The following is a 25,196-nucleotide window of genomic DNA, read 5'->3' as shown; positions in this document are numbered from 1 at the left end:
TACTATTGAATCAGCCTGGACTACTCTTTCAGAACTGGCTCTCGTTTCCTAGGCGACAAAAAAAAAAAAAATTCTTAGCGCTTGAGAGCCGCGAAGCTCACGTCTTGAATGTCGCGCCGGACTGTATAGCGCCCATGACGAAAGCGGAGCAACGCAGATTTCGTTGCATTTTCGCTTTAAAATAATGTGCAAGGTAAGTCAACAAGCACTGCCACCTTTCCCAAATAAACAGTTAAGGAACACCTGAGCAGCCTCGGCCGAACGTTGCCACATTCTACGACGTCAGGAGGGACATTTGGCAGGAACTGAAAGGTGGTCTCGCCACCAGTCTCTTGCGTCGATTCCACTGCGCACCTTAACCCTCCTCCTTCTACAGGAGATTTATTATGCCACTGCCACACACTACTCTATCATTTTCTTTGCTGTCCCCAAGCCCTGCTCAAACAATCGGCGGAACCGACGCGCAACATGTTAACGCGCTGCGTCATCCTAAAAGAGCCGCAGCGGCAATTCAACACGAGCTGCAAAGAGCCGCTATAATCGTGCCTGATCCTGCGCAGCAGCTCCATGAGGTTCGGGTGGGAGAGCGTGCGCCAGAGGTTCTCGCGACGCGCGTTGACGACGGCGCTGAACCAGACGGTGACGTCGGCGCGGTTCTCGGGGTCGTACATGCGCACCAGGCGGCCGAAGCTGCCCTCGGCGATGTTGAAGTCGAAGAAGTAGCCCAGCTGCGTGCGCAGGTAGACCAGCGTGCGCTCGAACACGTGGTCCCAGCTCTCGTCGCCGGACACCTGCCTCCAGCGGTCGTCGCCCTTGTGGAAGCACGCCTGGTCCAGTTCGTCCAAGTCGCCCACGGGCTCGATCAGGTCGCGCAGGGTCGCCTCGTCGATGCGACCGGGCGCCGCCGCCATTGTGCTTCTGCTTCCTCTTCTTCTCCGCCCAAGTTAGCTCGACGCTTTGTATCGCCGTCCACTTTTAGCTTTTCAGGCCACTATTGATATCTGCTACTGGCAATGGGTCTTGCCTGCTTGCTGTCCTTGCGTGTGTGCGCGTTACTTGCAAAGAAAGTCTACCCGAAAGCTGGATTCTCCGCAATAACAGTCTCTGTCGGGAGAAGCCGACTTTGTAGTGCCTCCCACCAAAGAGTTTTGAAGCTTGTTTTATTTGTTTTTTTGTTTTTCACAATACGTGACATCTCGGGGAGAAGCACGCTTTTGGTTCCTTCTGCACCATTGTGCGGCTGTCAAAAGCTGAGAGCGGCTATGTCAGCTTGTTCTAATTTGTTGTAGTTCAGGCGCAACGACACGGACATAAAACTGGCATCGTCAGCAGCTTGTCATCATCTCGAGCTCGGTAATGTGTTACCGGAATACGAACATTGTTTTAGTGCAATTCGCTGTCCCAAGCGTTGCTAGCCTTGCCTTGCTCACATGTTCTGGGATTGCCCCCTGGCGCCGGGTGCCAGGACCACCGAGGAAGAGTGGGACCTAGCTCTACGCAGATCGGACCTTGAAGCACAGCTCTGGGCTGTCCATCGGACCCGCGATGCGGCGCATGGGCATGGCCTCTCTAAAGTCCTCTCTGTCCCGAAGTGGGAGGTGCCCACTGCGCGCTAATCGCGCGCACCAGGGACTTCAATAAAGTTTTCCATCCATCCATCCATCCATCCATCCATCCATCCATCCATCCATCCATCCATCCATCCATCCATCCATCCGTCCGTCCGTCCGTCAGTCCGTCCCAAGCGTTGTTTCTGTCGTGCCTGAGCTACGACAAATTAAAAGGTGTCAAACAGAAAACCGTGGCGGGTAACTTTCTACCGGAAGCGGTCGTCGGTGGCTTGGCTTCCCGTCAAGCTCGGTATCCGAAACCCGAACGTTGAAGGCTATTAAAATTCGAATTGTTGTCCCAAGTCAACAATGGCTAAATTACGTGCCGTGCGGATGCAGCACACACGCTGAAAGCTTCCATTTATTGCGATAGCAAATATATATCGGCACCCGAGGCGAATTTCCGCCGCTGTCATCGTCGGCATCGCCGTGATGTTCCTATATAAAGGCCAAGTGCGATAGCATCGCGGCCTGCTCTAGACGGGAGCGAAAGCTTGCGGCTTTGCCTCTGGTAACTTAAATTTATAAATGTGTACAACTTGTGGAGATGCCCTACAGTGCGACGGTCACGGCTTGCCAGCAAAGGTTCACAAAGATCATCGAGTACGCGCGACCGCTGGCACCTCGATTCCCAAAGCTTCATTTGTGACGTTGGCTCTGCAGCTGGCCTAAATACAGGGAGCTTGAACAAGTTTGAGTTGGATGCGTCAATGATGTGTATTTCAGCCTAATCATTTCGAAGCGCTGTGATGAAGTTGTTCCACCTGAGCGTTTCTTGCAAGACATCGCGCGCCTATCTACTCATACAAGCACGTATTACAGGGACGTGTTGCGTGTACCTGCATTGATGGCATACGTGCTCACTTTTCAGTTTATGTCGACATTCTGGAATATGTCCGGTATACACCACCATGCGTCATGTGTAGTCCCTGTTCCAAGACTTAAAGAAGTTGTAAGCTATGGTTAAATGATTTGAAGGCGTCGCGAAACTAGCCATTTGTGCGAAGCTTCATCAAAATAATTTAGTACTGGCAATGCACGCCCACGATGCGGCGGCGAGGCAAGCCCTCGACGTCCCTTCGTGGGAGGCTTAGGCCCGGCCATCATAAAGTGCTGGTTCTAGAATAAAAGTTTATTCCTCCTCCTGGCAATGCGCTCAAATCGCTCAAATCGGAGAGCGTTGAAATTGGCGCAATATGTGACGTCACGAAAACGTCATGGCAGGTCTCGGTGGTGACTTGACAACATGGTTGGCAGTTGACCCATAACGGCACTGCAAATAAAGAAACTTTCGTTCGAGCAAAGTTCTGTGAAATCGTCGTACATACTTTTATTAATCCATGTTGCAGAACAAAACTAGGGATTTTTATAAGTATTGCTTCGAGTTTGGAGACAATTTGGCATTGGAGCTTGGCAACACTGACCGGTGCATCGAGAAAAAATACCGTGGTTGCTTGTGCCATTGCTTGTGTATGAACCTGTGTTAAGCGAATAATCCGGTGTAATCCGGCGTAATCGTTGCGAATTTTCTTATTTGAGGAAATCGCAATGAATTCTTTAGGGACGTTGACATTCGACGAGTTTGGAAGGCCGTTTATTATTCTTAAGGATCAAGATAAAAAGAAACGACTCACCGGTGTCGATGCGCTCAAGGTAGGCATTCTCGCGCTTTCAGTATTATTATATTTTAAAAGCATTCCTTAATTTCTGCTTCGATAATTCGCTTATAACGGGGCCTGTAAACTTGAAATGATGTGCTTCTTGTCTTGTCCCATGTCCTCTGTTTGGCATCTTATTACTACTGTTTGTTGAATGGCTGCCATTCATTGTACAAAGGTTTGTGCCCACGCCTTCCTATTTTGAGAGCAACGAACTCAAGCGTGGCTCCATTGTATATGATTAATAAATTTCCTTGTTAACCTTTCACTACTTGTGTGTACGGTGGTCTTCGATGTTCTTGCTGTCGATTCACTCGTTGTACATCAGAATTGCCCATAAAAGGCAATGAGCAGGCGTTGCCACCGGTCTGCCGCCTACACAGTGGCTTGTTCCTGCGGTGAGCATACTGTTAGCGTTAAATAAAAAAGATGCCGAATGCGATCTGCCGAGCTCAAAGGAAAAACGAACGCCTACTTAAAGCGTGCGTTGTCAAAACCGACGTTACTATAATAACGTAGCTCAAAACATCTGAAGGAAAGATCCGTTTTGTAAAATGATTAAATAAACATTGTTCGCAACTGTATAATGCAAAAAATTCGTTTAAGTAAGGGACCGTTTTCGAATTAAAGACGTAGCAGCAAAATAGGGCTGTTATTCGGATACAACGAATTTCAGAAAGTTGAAATCGTGACACAGCTGGGCTTAAGCAACGCCAGTCACACCTGGCTTGCTGCATTTAGTGCTGAAGCCATCTTATTCTGTCTGGCTTTGTGCTGTTGTAGCTCGTGCTAATATGAAGCACTAATGTAATCAGACTGCAGGCAAGGTTCTCACTGGTGTTGTAGAAGTCGCGGGGCTCATTTTTTCTTTGCTGGGTGCCTTTTTCGTGACGACGATATATTTTTTGCAAGTACTGCTGCAGGAGGGCACATGTAACCGGCAAACGGAGGCCACGGGAGAACACCTGAGGTTATACTAAAGTAGGCGGTGCAGGATCTCTAGGTGACCTATGGGGCAGCGGGGAGATCAAAGCTGGAAGCATGGTGGTCCGTGGTTTGGGCCCCAACCCACAAACCACCCTGCTTCCAGCTTTGATCTCCCTCCCCGCTGCCCCTTGGGTGCCCTGGAGGTGCCACCAATAATATGAAATAATGACACGTTGATACTAGTCAAAAGCGTGAGTAAAGAAATGTAATTATGCCCAGCCGCTAACTTGCGACGCTGTGTTCAGCACTACCGCACCCCACAACTTCTACAACACCTGTCAGAACCTTCCCTATGTGCCATTCTTGCTGTTTAGACCAGCGACAGCAGACAGACCTTGTTATTGCATAAGTCCTTTCACACTGTAAGAGAAACTGATATTCTCATGAAATATTTCAGGCTGCCACACATATTTTCATTGTATATAAAGTTCAGGTTACTAAAGTTGTACACCAGTGGCTAAAATAACTTTTGAAGCTGCCCAATCTGTTTTGAATGTTTGTTGCTGTTATGTTACAGGCTTAAAAGTGTAACACGCCCATGTAACTAGGGTATTGAACATCTCTGGTGTCTGTGTTCATAACCTTGTGGTAGCACAAAACCACCCTCTCTGCCCAGCAAACTGCACTGGCACAGCTGTGCTTCATACCTTTGTTGTGTGCTATCACTGCTGTGTCCAGGCTGAGAGTGTTTTAATGTGCTACTCCAGCATTACATGTCAAAGCTAGAAGTTGGCACTGACTCTTTCTGGAATGTTTGGCATCGTTACGGCAAGCAGTTAATGTCTCCTTTGGGCCTTGTGTCTTCCAGTCGCACATCCTGGCCGCCAAGGCCGTGGCTAACATCCTCAAGACATCATTGGGCCCAAAAGGTAATTATCCAGAACTGGTGACGAGCTTGGTTATTTCCCTCCTCCCCCTATCTCTTATTATTTCACTTAAATGCAAGGCAAGACCCTAACCTATTATTCAATTGCAGGGCTCGACAAAATGATGGTTTCATCAGATGGGGATGTTACTGTGACCAACGATGGCGCAACTATTTTGAAGTTGATGGATGTAGAGCACCAGATAGCCAAGCTGCTGGTGCAGCTATCTCAATCCCAAGATGATGAGATCGGTGACGGCACCACTGGTGTTGTTGGTAAGTGATACCAACTTCCTTTCAGACAAGTGCACACAATCTTTTTTCGTGCCACCGTTTGGTGGTACATGGTGGACAATGTTTTCTTAGTCCCAATTCTCACGGCTCTTTACTATCAGGGGAAAGAGTTGCTGTTGATTGGCACTGGAGTTCACTTCTGTACATTTGTGAACAGTGTAATCAAACTGTGCTTCATCAAGCACCAATATTTCATAACTTAATAGCACTATTGAGTGTTATTGTGTACTCTGACAACTCTAAATGTGTCACCTTGAGTAATTTTTTTTTTCTCACGTGCAAGTATGCCTTTCAAGGACACTAAATAGAAGTATAATTTGAGCTTCACTTGTAAATTCTTCTACGATACCGAAAAAAAAAACTGAGCTAGCAACATTGAAGTACTTTTGCTGAGCCATCATCATCATCAGCCTAGTTACGCCCACTGCAGGGCAAAGGCCTCTCCCATACTTCTCCAACTACCCCGGTCATGTACTACCACCTAAATAAGAAGTGCTTTGAAATCTGTGATGTCACTGTGGCGTAGCGCCACTCTAGTTTCAGTGCAAGAATATTCGAATAATGGAACTTTAACCTTTATGTAAATGATGAATTATACTTTTGAAAGAGTACTTTATCAATGTAAACTGATCTAGTGTCTCTTTAGTGTTCCTTTATAATACAAAGTGCACTTTGCAGCACAAAATATTATTGGGTAAGTGGATTAAAATAATTCAGTTTAATTTTAGCCTAGTTAATGAATTGTTAGCACTGTAGCAAAATGTGCTGCTGGCTGGCCTTTGCCTGCTCGGCCTTGTCTCGAGCATACTTTTTTTCCATTGTTTAGTAGCATCGTGGTACAGAAAAAGGTTGCATCAATCAGGCCTCGTGCACCACAGTATTGTACAAACAGCAATACCCTAGTGTTGCTGCATTCTTGTCACACAATTTTGTCCATGCTGGTATTCTGTAATGCCAGTCAGAGGCGTACTTTGTGTGAAATCAAAGTGTAGAACCGTGCTGGTGAAAGTTTTCATACTCTTTTACCAGTATGTACAAGGCACGTACAAACCCAAGCTGCCAAGGGGACTCAGCACAATCGCTACTGCCTGTCTACAGTTTTCCAGCTGTTCGCCACTGGTAGCTGTGTGAGCAATCATGTAGTGTTTAGTATTTTACCAGCAAGGAAGTTTGTCTCCTTGAGGTACTGCTTGCACATTTGTGCGTGGCAAGATAGTACACCAAAAGCACAATCACTGATGAAACTAATGATCTTTAAAGAGTGTCATATGCATCTTGAAACACTTCCAATTGGACCTGTGCTGCAAGTTTTAGTAAAGCAAGTTGGTCCGTAGACGTCCGTGTGTGCGCTTTTGGTGTCAGTATGTTGTCATGTAGCGGGTTCACTTCTTTCATTGTTCTTTAGTGTTTCGTACCTGATATATTAAGTGATGATGGATGTAGAGGTGCTTCCAAAGCACGCTACACATGAAATATGAAAGGGAAAATTGTCATCCACCTGACTGTATCTCAAAGCTACAGAGGAAACCTAATGCACGTCGTTTAAAAGAATGCTTTGCAGATTGAGAAAGATGCATCCCAATCAAGTAGATTGAACCCAGCACCAATACTTTTCCTTGGTGGACGCTCTACCATCTGAACTGGGAGGCTAGCAGATCGCAGAGTGAGGCCAAATTAGTTGACAACTTCAAGCAAAGGGACACTGAATATGGCAAATCAGTTCTGCAGAAACCTGTAAGGTGGAGGGAGGTTGAAATAGTTGATGTCCTTATATTTTGTTTTCCAGTAAAGAGTTTTTGCGTGGGGTGCACATTTTGTAAACTTTAAAAACTCGCTGAAGAATAAAAAAATTGCTCAAGTGTTCTGCAGCTGTAAGCTTTTCATGATTCTGAATATGCAAGATATGTGGTGAAACGAATTTTCAATGGACAAAATTAATTTGCACCTGAAGGGGCTATACCACCAGGGCTGAGGGGCCTAGCCTTAAGATGAAAGCCTTTACAAGTGTTCATGGCTGCATCATTCTCATTCATCCTGCTTCTGCATCCTGGGTCTTATCATTTTGTGGGGGAGACCATTTTGTTTTCACATTGGAAGTGGATGAAATCATGAATAAGGGTGCTATTGGCTTTTGCAAAAATGAATTTTTTTTTCATCAACCAGAGGTACAATATAAAGTCGTACTAGTACAGAAAAGTAGTCTCTAATACAAGATTTTTGCTTGACTGTATTGCAACTGCAGTTATTTAATCTTGGCATGAAGGAAGAATAGCTGCTCGGAATGTTCGTGGAATAGTGTCACTCTCCTGCATGTCACAATTACTCCAGACACTAAAAGGAGTCACTCACTTAACACACTAGTGTCTGGTATTGGCAGGTATCTCTTCACAATCCAAGCCAACTGTGGGTAGCTCTGAGCACCATGCTTACACCACCACTCACAAGGATCTTCTTTTCGGCCCAAAATTTCATCATACACATATCTTTGAACCTATGTTTGTGGCAGTGAAGATTTCTACTGGTTGATGAGCTTATCGAAGCAGTTCCGCAGCACGGAAATGGAAGGAGCCTCTTCAGGAGCTTTCGGTATTGAGGACATCTCTAGGCTCCTTGGTGTTTCAATTTTTTTTGTGTCATCTAAAGCCAATTTTTTAGCCTAGTTTGCAATGAAGCTTCCTGGTGGTACAAAACTACAGTAGAGTGAGGTTCTGATAACACTGCCAAGCTTGCTACTTTGTTGAATTAGTAGTCGGGAAACCGTGTTTTTAGGCACTTGGCACATGTGCAAACGTGCACAGTGGCAGGTGGAGGTTTCCAGCTGGCAGTTGGGGTTGTCCAGATGCATGAAGAGGGCAGTACAGTAAGGGCACTTGTGCTCATAGTGCTGGGTAGCCATCAGCACTAGCAATGGTCCCATGACGGTGCCCCCTTTCTACTTTGGGTAGGTTTCACTGTGCGGCAAATATGCTTCAGTGCATAACGCAGCTGTACTGCATTGATGCTGATTAAGGGGAACCGACCAGCAGCATGCTCAGTCCCACATGCATTGCCGTGCACTGGTGTCCATGCCAGGACACTGGTACAGTCGTTGCGAAAGTGCATTAAGATAACTAGTAAGCATCGTTCAAGAAACAGTGTAACTCCTCTGTGTCTTTGTTATTAAAACATGTTCTGAGTACGTTTAGGCATTTGCGGCAGTTTGAATATTTCGAATAATAAAAGTCCTTGAAATCAAATTGAATATTCAAAGGTTCAAATATTTACACACTACTAGTGCTATTCTGTTATCCACTTATCCACTTCCACCACCACCTTTTTCTTGGGTGCCATGACACCTTCTTGGCATGATAAATGTATTTTCCAGGTCTGTTAGCCTTCCTAGCCATCACCCGCCAGGTATGGCTCTGGTGGCCACATTACGTCACCACATGTTCCTTGATGTTGTTGGTGTTCCCTGTAGAAGCTCAGAAAGCAAGAGTGCAAAACATTGAACAAGAGTGCAAAACATTGAACGAAGGGAACAGTCATGCCAGCCCATAGTACAGGACAGACATGTGCACTGCACTGGCCCTGTCGCCAGGCAAGCCTGGCTACCGCCACACTTGGTGCCATGATCATGCGGTTCAGCACGTATTCAGAGTGGTTTGCTTATTTTGCTCACAACAGTAAAAGTTATGGTGAACCAAGCCATCTGTGATGGGAAAATGTGTCACAAACAATTTGATGCTAAGATTTGCATGCAAGGGAAAAGGCATAGTATGCAGGTATTGGTGGCTTGCTGGTGCATATGAAAATCGTCTATTGATAATGTTGCACACTGGCAAACATAACTGTGTGCTTGTGGTTCAGTCCAATGATTCTGGAAGACCTCTTGCTACATCAAGAATGTCAACTACAGCTGTTTTGTGGCACATGTCCAACATGCTCTCTTGATCTGAAAGAATGAACCATTTTTACAACTTAATTTCACACAATTACTGCCTTTCTAGTGTTCATGACATTTAGTTAAATGCACCCCAGACATACGTGTGTGTGCAGTCTTCTTGCCCAAAAACCTTTGTGGTTTCCAGTGATTTTAGAGTTTGTCTGTCAACAAGACAGACTATTCATTCAATAGCAATTAATGAAGGAGTTTAAATATCAATAGACTCTCGGAAGGCTCTGTGAGATTAGTGTATAAGCTTACAACGCTGAGCCTCTTGTATGGCACTGTTTCTACCATTATATCATTGCCTTCATTGCTCCAATTTCTTGCCATGTTGGCCTGTCATTAGCAAAACATTTTCATTCAGACGAGTACAATAACTATGTATAGCTTCTAGTGCAACAAGCATGGGAGGCAACTTCGAACCATTCATAATGGTGCAGCATTTTGACAATATCATGAAGCAGCACATCAGCGGTTGTAGGAATAGGTGATCAGTACTGCCACTGTAGGCAGAATGTGCCTTTTTAATAATGCTTGATTCATCAAGGCTAACATGGCATTCTTACATACCCCACTTGTCACTCAGCGAAAGTGGTGTGAAAGTGTTGAACCGTCAACTAATAAGAGGTTCCCTGTGTCTGGGCTCTTGCAGTGCTGGCGGGAGCTTTGTTGGAACAGGCAGAGCAGCTTCTGGACCGAGGCATCCATCCCATCCGCATTGCGGACGGCTTTGAGATGGCTGCCCGCTGTGCACTCACCCACTTGGACAAGGTTGCCGAAAGTTTTTCTGTCTCAAGGGCAGACAAGGAATTCCTGATTCAGACTGCCATGACCACGTTGGGCTCGAAGATTGTGAACAAGTGTCACCGGCAGTTTGCCGAGATTGCTGTGGACGCCGTGCTCTCGGTGGCCCAGCTCGACCGCGGCGATGTCAATTTCGAGCTGATCAAAGTGGAAGGCAAGGAAGGTGGCAAACTGGAAGACTCGCTGCTGGTCCGAGGTGTGCTCGTCGACAAGGACTTCAGCCACCCGCAGATGCCCAAGGTGAGTGTCTTGCCATTGGCTACTTTAGTCCACCTCTGAGCAAAAGCTTCTGCCAACATGTGTCACCCCTGTCATGTGCAAACTAGCTCCTCACTCTTGTGAGCTTCCGACACTCATTGTCCCATCTAATCCTGTACAGTCGACTCCCATTAATACTAAGTTCACGGGGACCGCAAGAAACTTCGAATTAAACGAACTTCCAATTAAGCAGAAAACACAAAAAACAGCACTTTATTTGTGGCGAAATCGAGTATTTTCTCTAAGAAAAATAGTCGGTCATCTTCCTTTGCTTCTTCTTGCCGAATCGCGCTGCTGAAAGCAAGTTCTGCAGGCTGTAGATGTGGTGGAACGCTTCTTCCGCGTTACCTTCAGTGGCAAAGAAGCGCTCCGCGAGAGCAAGGCCCGCAGCTACATTGGCAGCCTTAGGTTGCGGCTCGCCTTCAACGTCATCGTCGCTTTCCTGGGTCACTTCCTGGGGCCGAATAATCTCTACAATTTCGCTATCCGTCAGCGCACCACACGTTTCGACCGCCTTGTCTACAGCGACCTAATCTTCAAAATTGACGTCCCTGAGAGCATCACCAAAGTCAGTGCCGTCAAGCTCGCTTGTTGACGCTTCCTCTGCTGAAATTTCAGAGGCATCCTCCGAAGAAGCTGCCACAAAACCGCAAGCACTGAAGCAGTTTGCGATTGTTTCTTGCTTCACACGATCCCATGCTCGCGCTAACATGTGGATGGCACTAAGCAGGCTCACCTCGTACTTTGTGGAGCTATCCATACACAAAATCATGCGTTCGAGGACGTGCCGTCTGTACAGGACTTTAACATTCTTGATGATGCCTTGGTTCATTGGCTGCAAAACAGCCGTCGTGTTTGCAGGCAAAAATGCGAGGCATATTGCACTCAAGGCTGGCACATTCACGTGAGCACTGCAGTGATCGACAAGGAACAACACCTAGCGGTTCGAAGCAGCAAACTTGCGGTCCAATTTGCTTATCCAGCTCTTGAAGATTTCGGCCGTCATCCACGCTTTTTTGTTCGCCTCATAGTCCACAGGCAGCGTCTTCACGCCTTTAAAACATCTCGGCTTCGCGGCTTTCCCGATCACAAGTAAGCGACATCGTTCCGTGCCAGTCATGTTTGCCGCGATCAGCACCGACACTCTCTCCTTGCTGCGTTTGCCCCCAGCACACTCGTAGTCCTTGAATGTCAGGGTCTTCTCTAGTAGAAGCCTATAGAAGAGTGCAGTTTCATCTGCATTGAAGATGTCTTCCGGTCTGTATTCGGCGAGATACTCACGCAGCTTTCCGTCCTTCCACATGGCGCATGTTTCCTGGTTAACGGACGCCTTTCCACCACACACGCTCTTGAAAACCAGGTCATAGCGATCTTTAAAGCGCGTCAGCCATCCATCTGACGAAACAAAGTCATCGATCCCCAACATTGCTGCAAGCATTCGGGCTTTCATCGCAACGATGTCTCCGCTGAGAGGAAGTTTGTTGCTCCTGGCCTCCCTAATCCAAACCAGCAGAGCCTTCTCCAACTCTGGGTAAGCGCCGGTGCGCATTCGCTTCCGAGCAGTCTTGAACTTGTCGTTCTCAAATGCATCCATTATTGTGCGCTTGTTCTTGATGTAGTTTGAGAGCGTGTTCGGCTTGATCCCGTACTTCCCCGCTATGTCTTGTTTGGTGGCACCTCACTTCTCAACTTCCTTCAAAACCTCGACTTTCGTTGCCAGGTCGAGCGTGCGATAAGAGCCACGATTTGCCATGGCTGTAAACTGTGCGACTAAGTACTTACAGTCAATTCCGAATCACCCGTGGAACAACCTAGCCTACGAGCTACCCGCACAAAGGCGCTCGACCAACACACGCTGCGCACGCTGTAAGATTAATCTCGCACAATCTCGCCACTGCCAGTATGCAGCGCTGCAGGCACCTATGGCACCCGCGTGGCCTCTGCGATCAACTCGGGCCACGCGCGGCAGCCACACGTGGCCTCCGGCGGGAGCCGCTTCGCCTCCCGCCGGAGTTGATCGCGGAGGCCACGGCAGCCGTAGCAATGAATAATCACGCCGCCCCAAGAAGGATGGCGTTGCGGGCTGCTGCGGTGGCGATGACACCAACGTGGAGCACGGAACTGTTGCAACACTTGAAAAATTGCACATTCTACCAAAGAATGACGGCCACCTCGAGGATCCCGGCTGAAAATTAACTTCCAATTAAAGAATATTACTGGATGAGGACTTCGAATTATCGAGCGATTTCTTCTATAGGATTACATGCAAAACTGACAGGTCCAGCACTTCACTTCTAGTTAACCGAAAATTCCAATTAAGTGGCTTCGAATTATCGGGAGTCGACTGTACTGCATTTCCTTCCCTTCATTACTGTTCTGTAAAAAAGGTATTGTGGGAGGCCATGAAAATATCTGAGTAAACAGCCTGGCTGAATGGGCTTGGCTGCCTCGTATAGAAAACGACATTATACATTTAAAATAGCAAGAGTACAAATAGACTACCATCCGTCTCGTCGATGTCATGGCACTGGCATCCAGAGAGGTTGTTTCCTTTTGGAAAATGGGACACATGCAACTAGAGCATCAGAAAATGTCACCTGCGTCCCATTTTTTTTAGAAGGATCTGGCGAGGAAATGCTCTCTCCTGATGAATGCCAGTGCCGTGATGGTGACACAGTGAGGTAGATAATCAAAGCATATACACAGGCATGCATTTGCAGACATTTATATATGCACAAAGCTCTATTCATAAACATGTTACGGCATAATAGGACACAAAACAATATAAAGAACAGGATAGGAAAAAAGTGTTCCTTGCAACATTCTGACGCTCTTTGCTGTTCTGTTCGTGCTTCACATTGTTTTGCATCTTATGTCTCGGTGCTGTTTTGTACAAGTTGAATGGTAATATAAACTGACTTTTTTAATGTGAATAGTACAGCATTTGTTGCTGTAGTTTATCAATGCGTGTCTGCCTAAACATACCTTTTTTGTCCCTACTATTAAATTAATCCAGAATATTAATGCGCTTAATTTATAGTATCTTTATGCACACTGCTCCATTTTTACCGTGCAGCGTTATGCCATATTCTTTGCTGGTAATGTGCCATGTAAGTTGGATAGACTGGAAGTCGATGGTTCGTGCATTGGTATGCTGCAGGAAGTACGCAACGCTAAGCTGGCCATCCTGACATGCCCGTTTGAGCCACCCAAGCCCAAGACCAAGCACAAGTTGGACGTGACCTCAGCTGAGGAGTTTGAGGCCCTGAGGAGCTACGAGCGACAACAGTTTGAACAGATGGTGGATCAGGTGAAGGCTGCTGGCGCCAACCTGGTCATCTGCCAGTGGGGCTTTGATGACGAGGCCAACCACCTGCTGCTGCAGAAGAAACTGCCAGCTGTGCGCTGGGTCGGAGGGCCTGAGATTGAGGTTGGTTCCCATGGACAGTGTAGAGAAAGATAAGTTTAGGTGTATCAGTTCTAGCATATCAAAAACGCCGCTATTGCCTTGAGAGGTGTCTTTTCAATCCAAAGAAGGATGTAAGACATTCATGACACTTCCTTGTAGTTCCCGCACCAACTAGCCATGATGTTGTGGATTTTGACTGAGTCTGCTCTGGCCTATAACTTTTTATCGGTAAAGATGGACTGCATTGTATCTTCAGTGAGCGAAAGACTAAACATGACAAGCTTTGAGAACATTTACTGTGCCACAATGGCTCACCGACATTACACTGTGATGTCACAATGACATAGCAACTTTGGTGTTGTGGCATAAAATTTAGGAAATGGAAGTTTCGCGTTCATTTTCTCTTCTAGTTGTCAACCTCTCACCACAAGATTATCGAAGATAGTGGTTTGTGAAGGAGTACTTAATCAAGCAAAACTGGTTTTGTGTTTCTCCTAATCTTCTCATTTTAAAATTTTGCTTTGTCTTTTAAATTTTGTGTTGGAAAATGGAGAGCACATCCTGCAACACGTGATGTCACCAGGTGCTGTCTTCCATCTTTGGACACTTGTCTTGCTTAGCATAAGATCTGCTGTTTTCACTCTGCAGTGATGTGTTTTTGTTTACATTGCAACTATTCTTCTATGCATCCCATATATGTGCCCAGCAGTTGCACTGCGCAAAGTGCAAACGTTACTTCTATGAGATCCAGTCCCAATTAATAAAGCAAGCACTAAAAACAAGAAGTGGTATCCTCAAAGGGGTCAGTTCAAAGCTGTGAAATATGAGTGGATGCTCTTGAATCTTGAAACATAGTAGAAAAGATTGTGGAGCCCTTTACTATTACCTAATTGTGATGGTTTTCTCTCTCTCTTTCTTTCTGTTTTTTTTAGCTGATTGCCATTGCGACAGGTGGTCGCATTGTGCCACGCTTCTGCGAACTGACTGCTGACAAATTGGGATCTGCTGGAGTGGTCCGAGAGCTGTCCTTTGGTACGACAAAGGACCGCATGCTGGTCATTGAGGAGTGCCCCAACTCCCGGGCAGTTACAATCTTTATACGAGGAGGCAACAAGATGGTGAGCTACTTGAGTCACACGGGTTTATTTGGGCATGCCATATGGTCCCGATAGTGATGCAGTCCTGATAGCAAGATGGCTTCTTGTGACTTCGATGTCCCTTGTGATATCGTTGTCATGAGCCTGTAAAATGTGCATGTCAGGAAGGCATCGTAGGCAAAGATACTAAAAGATGGTAACCATCGGAGAGTGCTGCAGTTTGTCAATTCGGAGAGAGCCACCATACTGGCTCAGTCGCTATGGCGTTGTGCTGCCGAGCACAAGGACCCGTGTTCCATTTTTGGCCGCAGTGACCGCATTCTGATAGAAAAGAAATGCAGAAACACCTGTGTGTTCTCTGCAAGAGCCCCTGTTGGTCAAAATTAATCCGGAACCCTCCATTCGAGCTCCCTCATAACCCACTGTGGGTTTCTAAATGTGCATTGAGGCTTCATAGAGCTGTCAGAATTCTGCATCTCTTTAATGCTGTGCGTTGTTCTGCTTGCATCGTGTGAAATGCATATTTTTGCGTTTAAAGAAAATGCAGAAGGGATCCAAGAGGAAAGAGTGGAAAATGCGTGGTACTTTTTGCCACAGAGTTCTTTTGGGCTGACGCACCTATGAGACTGCGCAGCAGCTTTTCTATAACACTGTTGCGCATTACACAATGGGTGCAATATAAACTTCCATCCCGAACCATGGTCCGGCTTCACTTTTGAGCCGTGCACACTGATGCGGATGGGACATGTGCTTGCTTAAGTGTAGTGCGACTTGCCAAATTTAAAGCGGAGCGGGAAAATGCTGCATGTGACTGCGCTTTTCCAAGCCAAGCAGAAATGCACAAATACCTGTAGAACAGGTGTCTGTGAGCTGTTTGTTCATGTTATCTTGGCATGAGCCTAATTTACCAACGATGTTGGACTGTCACCAACAAGATGCTGTCTGATGTTATGGCATCTCGCATTGCGCTGCTCTGCATCCTAGCTTTGTGTGTGTAGCTGGCATGGTTTCTCAGTGGCTATGGTGCTCCACTGCTAAGCACAAGGTCGTGGGTTCAACTGCCAGCCATAGCAGCTGCATTCCAGTGGTGGTGGAATGTGAAAGCACCTTTGTCCAAACACGCTCTGTAATCTTCCCAAAAAACAGCCTTAGCTCTGTCTGCCTCTTTGTGTAAAGGATGCAGTTGCGTTGCTGTCACCATCACGTTGCACTGTGCAGTTTTCTCAAGCCTAGACTGGTCAGCGCAGTCCCTAGCAAACAGTTGGATCATTTGCGTTCCTTAGGTCACCTTGAACTGCTAGGAGGCAGATGACCTTTACAATATAGAAGTCAATCAGTTAAGTTGAAAAGTTGTGGCAGCAGTTGCTCACAAGTGCTTTCACGAACCACACTGAAATGCTGGAAGTGTTCTCGCAAGCAATGGAAGTTGGAAAAAACATATAGGCTTTTTGTAGCTCTGAAGGTACTTGGTTAGTGATTTGGTTAAAGTTCATTTGAAGCTGCATTCTCACACCTATGGCTGATCATCCAGATTTGAACCTACAAGAGCTTAGGTAAGCGAAAAAATGTTATTACGTATTGGCGCAACTATATTACCGTGGGTATGTGCCAGTGAGGGTGAGGTCGAAGTAGTACGGGTTTTTAGGTTAAGCATGGAGACGAAGGAGACGTTGGTTTTTCTTTGACGGCTGATAAAGCGTATTTCTTGGTGGTGCTGCTCCTCATTCTCGTCGATCTCGCGTCGTTACAATATGCACATGCACAGTTTATTCCCATGTACTCTTTCTGAGAATTGGAGGTTTTCCCAACAGATTTTAGCTGAGTTTTAGGACTGCGCACTTGGAAAGAAACTGGCATGGTGCCTGTTTGGGAAACTGCTTTTGTTTTGAGCGATTTGCTTTTGCGTTGTTTACAGATTGTCGAGGAAGCCAAGCGGAGCCTGCATGATGCACTGTGTGTGATCCGAAACCTGGTGAAGGACAACCGCATTGTCTATGGTGGTGGGGCTGCCGAGATCTCTTGCTCCCTGGCTGTTGGGGCGCAGGCGGACAAAGTAAGTGTTATGGCGCTTTTACTCCCGCAGTGTACAACTGGCCTCATGGTGTGGAATGATGACAGCCTAATCCATTCTAGGAGGTGTGCCGCCAGGCAAGGAAGCCCATCCAGGTCCTCTGAGTGGGCAGCCACGCCTTGGTTACCTTTGAATGATACTGGCCACTGACCCACAAATGCTTGTGTTGTATGAAAGGAAACCCTTCCTTGCATTTCAAAATATTTAGCGAAACTAGCTTGCTAAGTTGCTGCTTTGTTACATGGAGCAGATGTTTAGTCATCAGCAGACAATACAGGCACAGACCGATAAATCGGACATGCTCGGTAATCCAGTCAACTTCGTAGAACCACCACCAGCCCCATAGACTTAAGGGGGCACACGGGTCTTTGGCACCAAAAAAATCTAGAAAAAATCGAATTTTGGAAAATGCTATGTTCGGAATCTACCGTATTTACTCGCGTAATGAACCCACTCGCGTAATGAACCCACCCCCCACTTTTGTCGTCGAAAATTGAATTTTTTTTTTTTTTTTTACGTCGCGTAAATAACGCGCACCCGCCTGCAGGGTCGGTGTTCAGCATGTTCGCGTTATCTCTGCTCAATTGGCCGGCGCTGTCGACTGTCGACGATCATAAAATTGTCTGATCGCGCAGTGATAATATAAACATCATTTGAAGCCAACGATGCTGAACACCGGCGACGCGAACGCGGGTGACGCGGGCGTCGACTGCACGCTTTCGTTGATCGTTCATTGACCTTGCATGATTCGTTGGTGGATGCGCAAAGGGCTTTACTGGGGCGTCCTCTTTGAAATGGGGTGACGGCAGTTTCCACCACGCTCGGCTATTTTCTTTGTATTTCTCGAACCAATTTGTCAAACTTCTCTAGATTCTTTTTTTTTACAATGATGATGATGATGATGCAGGTTGCCGAGTGCCATCTATTAAATGCAAAGCAAACCTCTGCTTATAGCGCCGCAGTCCTATTTTGTTGCTGTTTAAGTGCTTCGCTACGACCTTTGCATTATTTCGTGCGTGCTGTGCATTTTCTGCGCGTTGTGCGATGGGGCGTTACGCTAGCTACACGGCCGGTTTTAAGCTCAAAGTCGTGGAGCATGCTTTGGAGCATGGCAATCGCGCGGCTGGACGGCATTTTAGTGTAGACCCCGTGCGTGTGCACTACTGGAGGAATCAACAAGAGGAACTCAGAGCGACGAAGAAAGATCGCCGGGCCTTTCGCGGGCCGAAGCAGGGCAAGTTTCCTCGCGTCGAGGAAGAAGTTCTGAGCTATGTGAAGAGGCTCCGCAACGAAGGATGTGCCGTATCCCACGAGCTGATACAGAATCACGCGCGGGCCACTGCAAGAAGTCACGGCATTGCCGCGAGTGAATTTAAGGCGAGCAGTGGTTGGACGACTCGTTTCATGCGCCGGAACGTGTTGTGCCTCAGAAGGCGTACTACGTTATGCCAGCGGCTGCCGGCAGACTGTGGGGACAAAGTGCGTGATTTCCACCGCTTTGTCATTCGGATCCGTGAGGACAAAAAGTTCCTGCTGTCGCAAATCGGGAACGCGGACCAGACGCCTATAAACTTTGACATGCCAAGAAACAGCACTGTCGATATGAAAGGTGCGAAAAGTGTGCAGGTTAAGACGACGGGCGCCGAGAAGCAGCGGTGCACCGTGATGTTAGCTGTAACAGTGGACGGCAGGAAGCTGCCGCCGTTCGTCGTCTTCAAAAGAAAGACTCTGCCAAAGGGAACTCTTCCTGCCGGTATCCACATTCGCGCCCAGGAGAAAGGGTGGATGTCGGCCGAGCTGGTGTCCGACTGGCTGAAAACAGTCTGGGGACGGCGGCCCGGGGCTCTTCTCCTGCCATCGCTGCTTGTTATGGACAGCTTCCGCGGCCATCTGGAAAAAAATGTCCGCTGCCGAATGAGCGAGTTACGCACGGACCTCGCTATCATCCCAGGTGGCTTGACATCAGTGCTGCAGCCCCTTGATGTTTCCATTAATAAGCCCTTTAAGGACAACGTGCGCCGGCTCTATACAGAGTGGATGGCCGCGGGAAACCACGACCTGACTCCCGCAGGTAAGATTAGAAGGCCCACCATCGACATGCTCTGTCGATGGATTCTAGAAGCATGGAGTGTGATTCCCAGCGAGATGGTCGTCCACAGCTTCAAAAAGACTGGCATCTCCAACAGCCTCGACGGCAGTGAAGACGACGCGCTGTGGGAAGACGACGACGCCGACGAAGTCGCAAGCGATATGAGTGGAAGCGTGGATTCAGATAGCGAGCCCGAGTGAGACAGACCATAAGCAGCCAGCAGCATGAAAATAAAAATGAATTTTTAATTCACATTCATCGCGTACGTGTTTTTACTATAAAGGTAAGGTTGGGATTGCGATTTTCCTATCTTCATTGTGACATGAAATTTCGACCTAAAAAATATCTAAATTTTTTTTCCCCGCGTAATGAACCCTCCCCCCAAATTTATGTCAACTTATCTGGAAAAAAGGTGGGTTCATTACGCGAGTAAATACGGTACGTTCGTTATTATACTAATCTGCAAAGTTTCATATCTTAAACATATCTATTTAAGCCGCTATATCATCTTTTTGCATTAAAGGTGGCTCAATTTGTGTAGATGTAGAAACAAAAACTGTGCAATTTCAACTACGCACAGCTTCTGCACTATAGCTCAGCTTGCGGTCATGTTGGTCTCGTTTGAAACAGCAGCTTTTTGTCTTCAATTCTTGCGCGCTAGCGCTTCTCTCCAGTCACCGGTAACAGTAGAGAAACGCTGTGAAAAAAGTGATGAAATGCCAGTCACTATTGGCAGCTCAGGGCACGTGATGAAATGTGATGATGATATTCGTGTTATCTTGACATGAGCCTAATTTGCCAACAATGTTGGACTGTCACCAACAAGATGCTTTCTGATGTTATGGCATCTCGCGTTGCGCTGCTAAGCACAAGGTCGTGGGTTCAACTGCCAGCCATAGCAGCTGCATTCCAATGGCGGTGGAATGTGGAAGCACCTTTGTCCAAACACGCTCTGTGATCTCCCCAAAAAACAGCCTTAGCTCTCTATCTGCCTATTTGTGTAAAGGATGCAGCTGCATTGCTGTCACCATCACATTGCACTGTGAAGTTTTAAGCCTAGACTGGTCAGCGCAGTCCCTAGCAAACAGTTGGATCATTTGCGCTCCTTAGGTCACCTTGAACTGAGAACCCTTCAGAGAAACGCCGTGAAAAAAATGATGAAATGCCAGTCGCTATTGGCTGCTCAGGGCACGTGATGAAATGTGATGATATTCGTGTTATCTTGACATGAACCTAATTTACCAACGATGTTGGACCGTCACCAACAAGATGCTTTCTGATGTTATGGCATCTCGCATTGCGCATCTCTCCAGTCACCAGTAACAGAAGAGAAACGCCACGAAAAAATGATGAAATGCCAGTCGCTATTGGCTGCTCAGGGCATGTGATGAAACATGATGATGATGTTCATGTTATCTTGAGTAAAACTCTTGCTTGGGCTAGTTGGTTCATGCTTGAATGAATAAAGGCAATGTGCAAGAGACCAGGACTGAAGAAGGACACAAACGACAGGACCGGTGCTTGTTATCTTGACATGAACCTAATTTACCAACAATGTTGGACCGTCACCAACAGCATGCTGTCTAATATTGTGGCTTCTTGCGTTGCGCTGCTCTGATGATGAAAAAATGATGTCAGTCAACTTCGTAGAACCACCAACAGCCTCTTGGACTGAAGGGAGGACATGGGTCCTTGGCACCTAAAAAATCACGAAAAAAATCGAATTTTGTAAAATGCTATATTCGGAATCTACGTTCATTATTATACTAATATGCAGTTTCATATCTGAAACATATCCATTTCACCCGCAATATAATTTTTTTTGCATTAAAGGTGGCTCAATTTGTGTAGATGTAGAATCGAAAACAGTGCAATTTCAATGACACGCAGCTTCCGCGCTATAGCTCCGCTCGTGGTCATGGTGGTCTCATTTGAAACAGCAACTTTTAGTCTTCAATTTTTGCGTGCCAGCGTTTCTCTTCAGTCACCGGTAACAGTAGAGAAATTCCACGAAAAAATGATGAAATGCCAGTCTCGATTGTCTGCTCTCACAACCGCACTGTCTATGGTGGTGGGGCTGCCGAGATCTCTTGTTCCCTGGCTGTTGGAAAACAGGCGGATAAAGTAAGTGTTATGGCGCTTTCACCCCCGCAGTGTACAACTGGCCTCATGGTGTGGAATGATGACAGCCTAATCCATTCTAGGAGGTGTGCCGCCAGGCAAGGAAGCCCATCCAGGTCCTCTGAGTGGGCAGCCACGCCTTGGCCACCATTGAATGATACTGGCCACTGACCCACAAATGCTTGTGTTGTACGAAAGGAAACTCTGCCTTGCATTTCAAAATATTTGGCGAAACTAGCTTGCTAAATTACTGCTTTGTTACATAGAGCAGACGTTTAGTCATCAGGAGTCAGTACAGTCACAGACCGATAAATTGGACACCGATAAACCGGACATGCTCGGTAATTCAGTCAACTTCGTAGAACCACCAACAGCCCCATTTAATGTGTAAAGACCAATATTTCAGACAGCCGCCAGCTCTACATTCGATTATCCGAACTCAGTCAATGGCTGTAGTGTACGCCAACCCTGAAGCCATTATCTCATCCGGCAACCTCGATGAAACATCAAGTATGGCCTCAGAGATTAACACGCTAGATGGTAATCTCTGGAGCCTTATCTTGGTCGGAGCCCTATGCCTTCGAGATTTAGCTGCAAATGCCAATCTTCAAGGCTTTGCCTGGATTATAGGTCGCATCGACATTGCGATCACTACATCCTATGCCGGCAACCCCATGCATGGCCTGCTTTTACCATTTTGTTTGTTCAGTTTGCCTTTCGGACAGTGCTGACAATGACGGGCCACATCAAATGGCTCCAATGGTGCCTTCCCAATCCTAATGAGCCAGACTCCGCAACTGCAGAGCCTCAACTGCCGCCTACCACAACGAGCTCAAATGTGGACATCATTGATGACCTGCTAGGCTGCAGTGTGCTGATTTTTGCCACCATTACATTTGAAGACATTGCAGGCATCGACAGCACAGTGTTGTCGTGTGCTGAACCGAATGATGACAGAATAATTAAGCAAATTCTTCCACCGCCAAACAGCAACTAACTCGGGTGATGATGATGTGCCACATGCTCCGGAGCCATAACACATGGATTTGGCTCAAACCTTTGCAGTCCTTGTATCGGTGTACAACGGCAGCCCAAAGCTGACAGAAATACAGACGTACTTGGTTGCACATAAGCGGAAGTGCGTGCAACAATGACCACTTATTTCTTGCACAGGGGCCTTAAAACGTAAATAAAATTATATTTTTTTGGACACATTCATTTTTTCAGACATTTGATAGCTCGGACTTAACGTTCCTCGTGAAGTTATTGGTCGTCGACTCTATAAAAGAAAAAGCGAGGTGATAAAGCTACTAATGAAAATTATGTTTTAAATACAATTAATACATAGGCAAAATTGCCTGATACATTATAAATTATCACTAGCAAGAATGACAAAAGAGGAGCTGCCACATGATCATGTAGTGCTGCCAACAGCAACCACTCAGTATATTTACACCCATCTGTAACACACCTCCAGTCCTCACACGTGATAGTCACTTTTGTGGCGCAGCTCAAGAGTGCATAGTGCACTTCAAGCACGGACGATGTCTAATTTTTCTTTTATGCTGAGCACCCGGCGCCTTTTTTATCCGAGCTTCGGAACGACGCGAGTCCTCGCTTGCACGACACCATAACGCTCTCTGGCATGGCCATAGAGAAAGCACGGCATCGAAATGATGTTGATGTGGCTTCGCGCAAATGCGCAGGGCGCTTGGAGGCCGTTGTTCCGATCTGAGGCTTGTTGTTCTGCCGGGCCGCCCGATGGAGATGGGTCACCGCCGTGTTTGCACGACAAAAAGTTGAAACGCTACGTTTTAACCGATGCGTACGCAATAAGCTGGTACGCTTTATGCGGATACAAAACACATTATGTTCAATGGCCGCTGAGTCGGGGATTTGACTTTACTACTTTTAAAACGAAACTACTGTTTAACCGGGTACGGTTTAACGAGGTTTCACTGTAATTCGGACTCGTCCCCTGGTCCCAGCAGTAGTGTGCATTATTTAATGGCATCAAACTGAATTATTTGTATATATTTGGCCACATGCTGGTTAATTCGGACAACCCTTGGAGTGCCGCAAATGAGCAGCGCAAGGCAGCAAAAGTGGCGCTAGCGTGCAATCGAAATGATGTGGCATAATTATCAGTGATAACTGTATGGGGATGACAGGAACGAACTCATCGTGCCTATTTGTTAACTTATAGCCTTTATTGTTCTGTTTACTGCCGCGAATTACACTGCGTTGGCTGTGGGCCATCAGAACTTCCTAGTCGCCATCCACGATCACGTCAATTGCGACCACAGTTTTGTCTGCAACAGTTGTAGGGGGAAGTTTGATTTTGACACATTTCAGTGCATGCAGTTCTACCTCAGCCTGCATAGTGGCATCAAGCCTGCTGGCTACATGGCAATGCTATTGCTGACCAGCTCACAGAGGTGGGGGGTTTTGCTGTCCTGTGAAATTCAAAAGAACAAGTTTTTACTTAGGGTATTTGCCATGGTGGCTCAGTGGTTAGAGAGTTCTACTGCTGCACTGGAGGTCGTTGTTTTGATACCTGGCCTCAGTAACCACACTCTAGAAGTGGAATGCGAGAACGATTGGGTATGCAATAACAACAAAAAAAATCAGGTGATCAAAATTAGTTCGGAATACTCCATTACAGCATTCCTTATATAAACCACTGTACAGTTTTGAGGCATGAAACCTTGTAATTTAATTTCCTTTGATTATTGCATGAAGTTTACAAGGTGCACAGGTGCGAAAGGTAACCGTACGTATGCCACTCAGATATCGACGCTGGAGCAGTACCCCTTCCGTGCCTTTGCGGACGCCCTGGAGAGTGTGCCACTGGCCCTGGCCGAGAACTCTGGCCTCCCCCCCATTGAGACTCTGACTGAGGTGAAGGCCCGCCAAGCCCAAGAGAACAACCCCTGCCTTGGCATCGACTGCCTGGGCAAGGGCACCAATGGTCAGTGCTACTGCTTTGCTCTTTTCTCTTACAAGTGTAACATTGTGTTGTTCTATGGTGTAGCTGGCTTGTCTATGCGTAAATTCCTTGTAGCATTCAAGATCGTCTAAAGTGCACTTTATTGCTTTGTTCTTTTCTCTTACAAGTGTAACGTTGTGCAGTTTTATGGTGTAGGTACCTTGTCTATGTGTAAATTCCTTGTAACATTCAAGATCGTCTAAAATGCACACTTGGGAGTGTTGGCTGTACTTGTCTGCAAGGGCCAGTAGTTTTAAAAAATGACTCAGCCCTTCGGTGTTGCTTTGCTAATTTGTGTCTCTTTTTTTGTGCTGCTCTTCCAGACCATTTGTTGCCAGATGTCATGAAATATCATTCAAATAATTTATTAAATTAATTTGCTGAATTCCATCTTTTGCACTGCAATACTGGAATCGAGCCATGCTGGACAATGCGCGACTTTGTTCCTTTACAGACATGAAGGAGCAGCATGTGATTGAGACCTTGACGAGCAAGAAACAACAGATCAGCTTGGCTACCCAGCTTGTCAAGATGATTCTGAAGATTGATGACATCCAAACACCAGACAGCAACTTTGCGTAATTTAATTGACCTTGAGAGCACATGCAAACTGCCATGTAATAAAGAACCTAAATGAACTGTGACTGGCTCACAGGTTCCTCCAAATAAGTTTCATCTTTATTAATACTGCGCACATTTCAGATTTCTATTAAAATCTTTATGCAATTACCATCCGAATTTTCAGGCTGAGGGCCTGCAGCATCAGTGTCCGAATCATTGGTCAGTCAAAAGAAAGAAAAGAGAAAAAAAGGGGAATTTCAATTGAAACAAACTAATGACTTTACGTCAGCAGTGTGAGAAATTCATTTACAGATGTTTTCTTAGTGTTGTGCTTCAGTGAAAAATTATACATTTCATTATGGTCGAGGCTAGTGGAGTGTTTCGCAGTCACCTGTTGGTGCATTGAACATTAATGCATTTCGAGTTGTTGGGATGCCCCAAAGTGCAGGTGTCAC

At 46.4% G+C, this 25,196-nt stretch overlaps 1 protein-coding gene across 1 annotated transcript; it reads left to right on the top strand.

Moving 5' to 3' along the window:
* Positions 1-3,025: 3,025 nt before the first annotated feature.
* CCT5 (chaperonin containing TCP1 subunit 5) lies at positions 3,026-24,910 on the top strand. The gene is made up of 9 exons (XM_075693433.1): positions 3,026-3,263; positions 5,064-5,124; positions 5,232-5,396; positions 9,995-10,386; positions 13,565-13,834; positions 14,746-14,931; positions 16,826-16,963; positions 23,982-24,162; positions 24,635-24,910. The coding sequence occupies exons 1-9, from the start codon at positions 3,159-3,161 to the stop codon at positions 24,760-24,762; spliced, it is 1,626 nt and encodes a 541-aa protein (XP_075549548.1). The 5' UTR covers positions 3,026-3,158; the 3' UTR covers positions 24,763-24,910.
* Positions 24,911-25,196: the final 286 nt, after the last annotated feature.

This window comes from Dermacentor variabilis, chromosome 5 (assembly GCF_050947875.1).
Source record: "Dermacentor variabilis isolate Ectoservices chromosome 5, ASM5094787v1, whole genome shotgun sequence".
Lineage (NCBI taxonomy): Eukaryota > Metazoa > Arthropoda > Arachnida > Ixodida > Ixodidae > Dermacentor > Dermacentor variabilis.
This window is presented reverse-complemented; position numbering and strand designations above follow the sequence as displayed.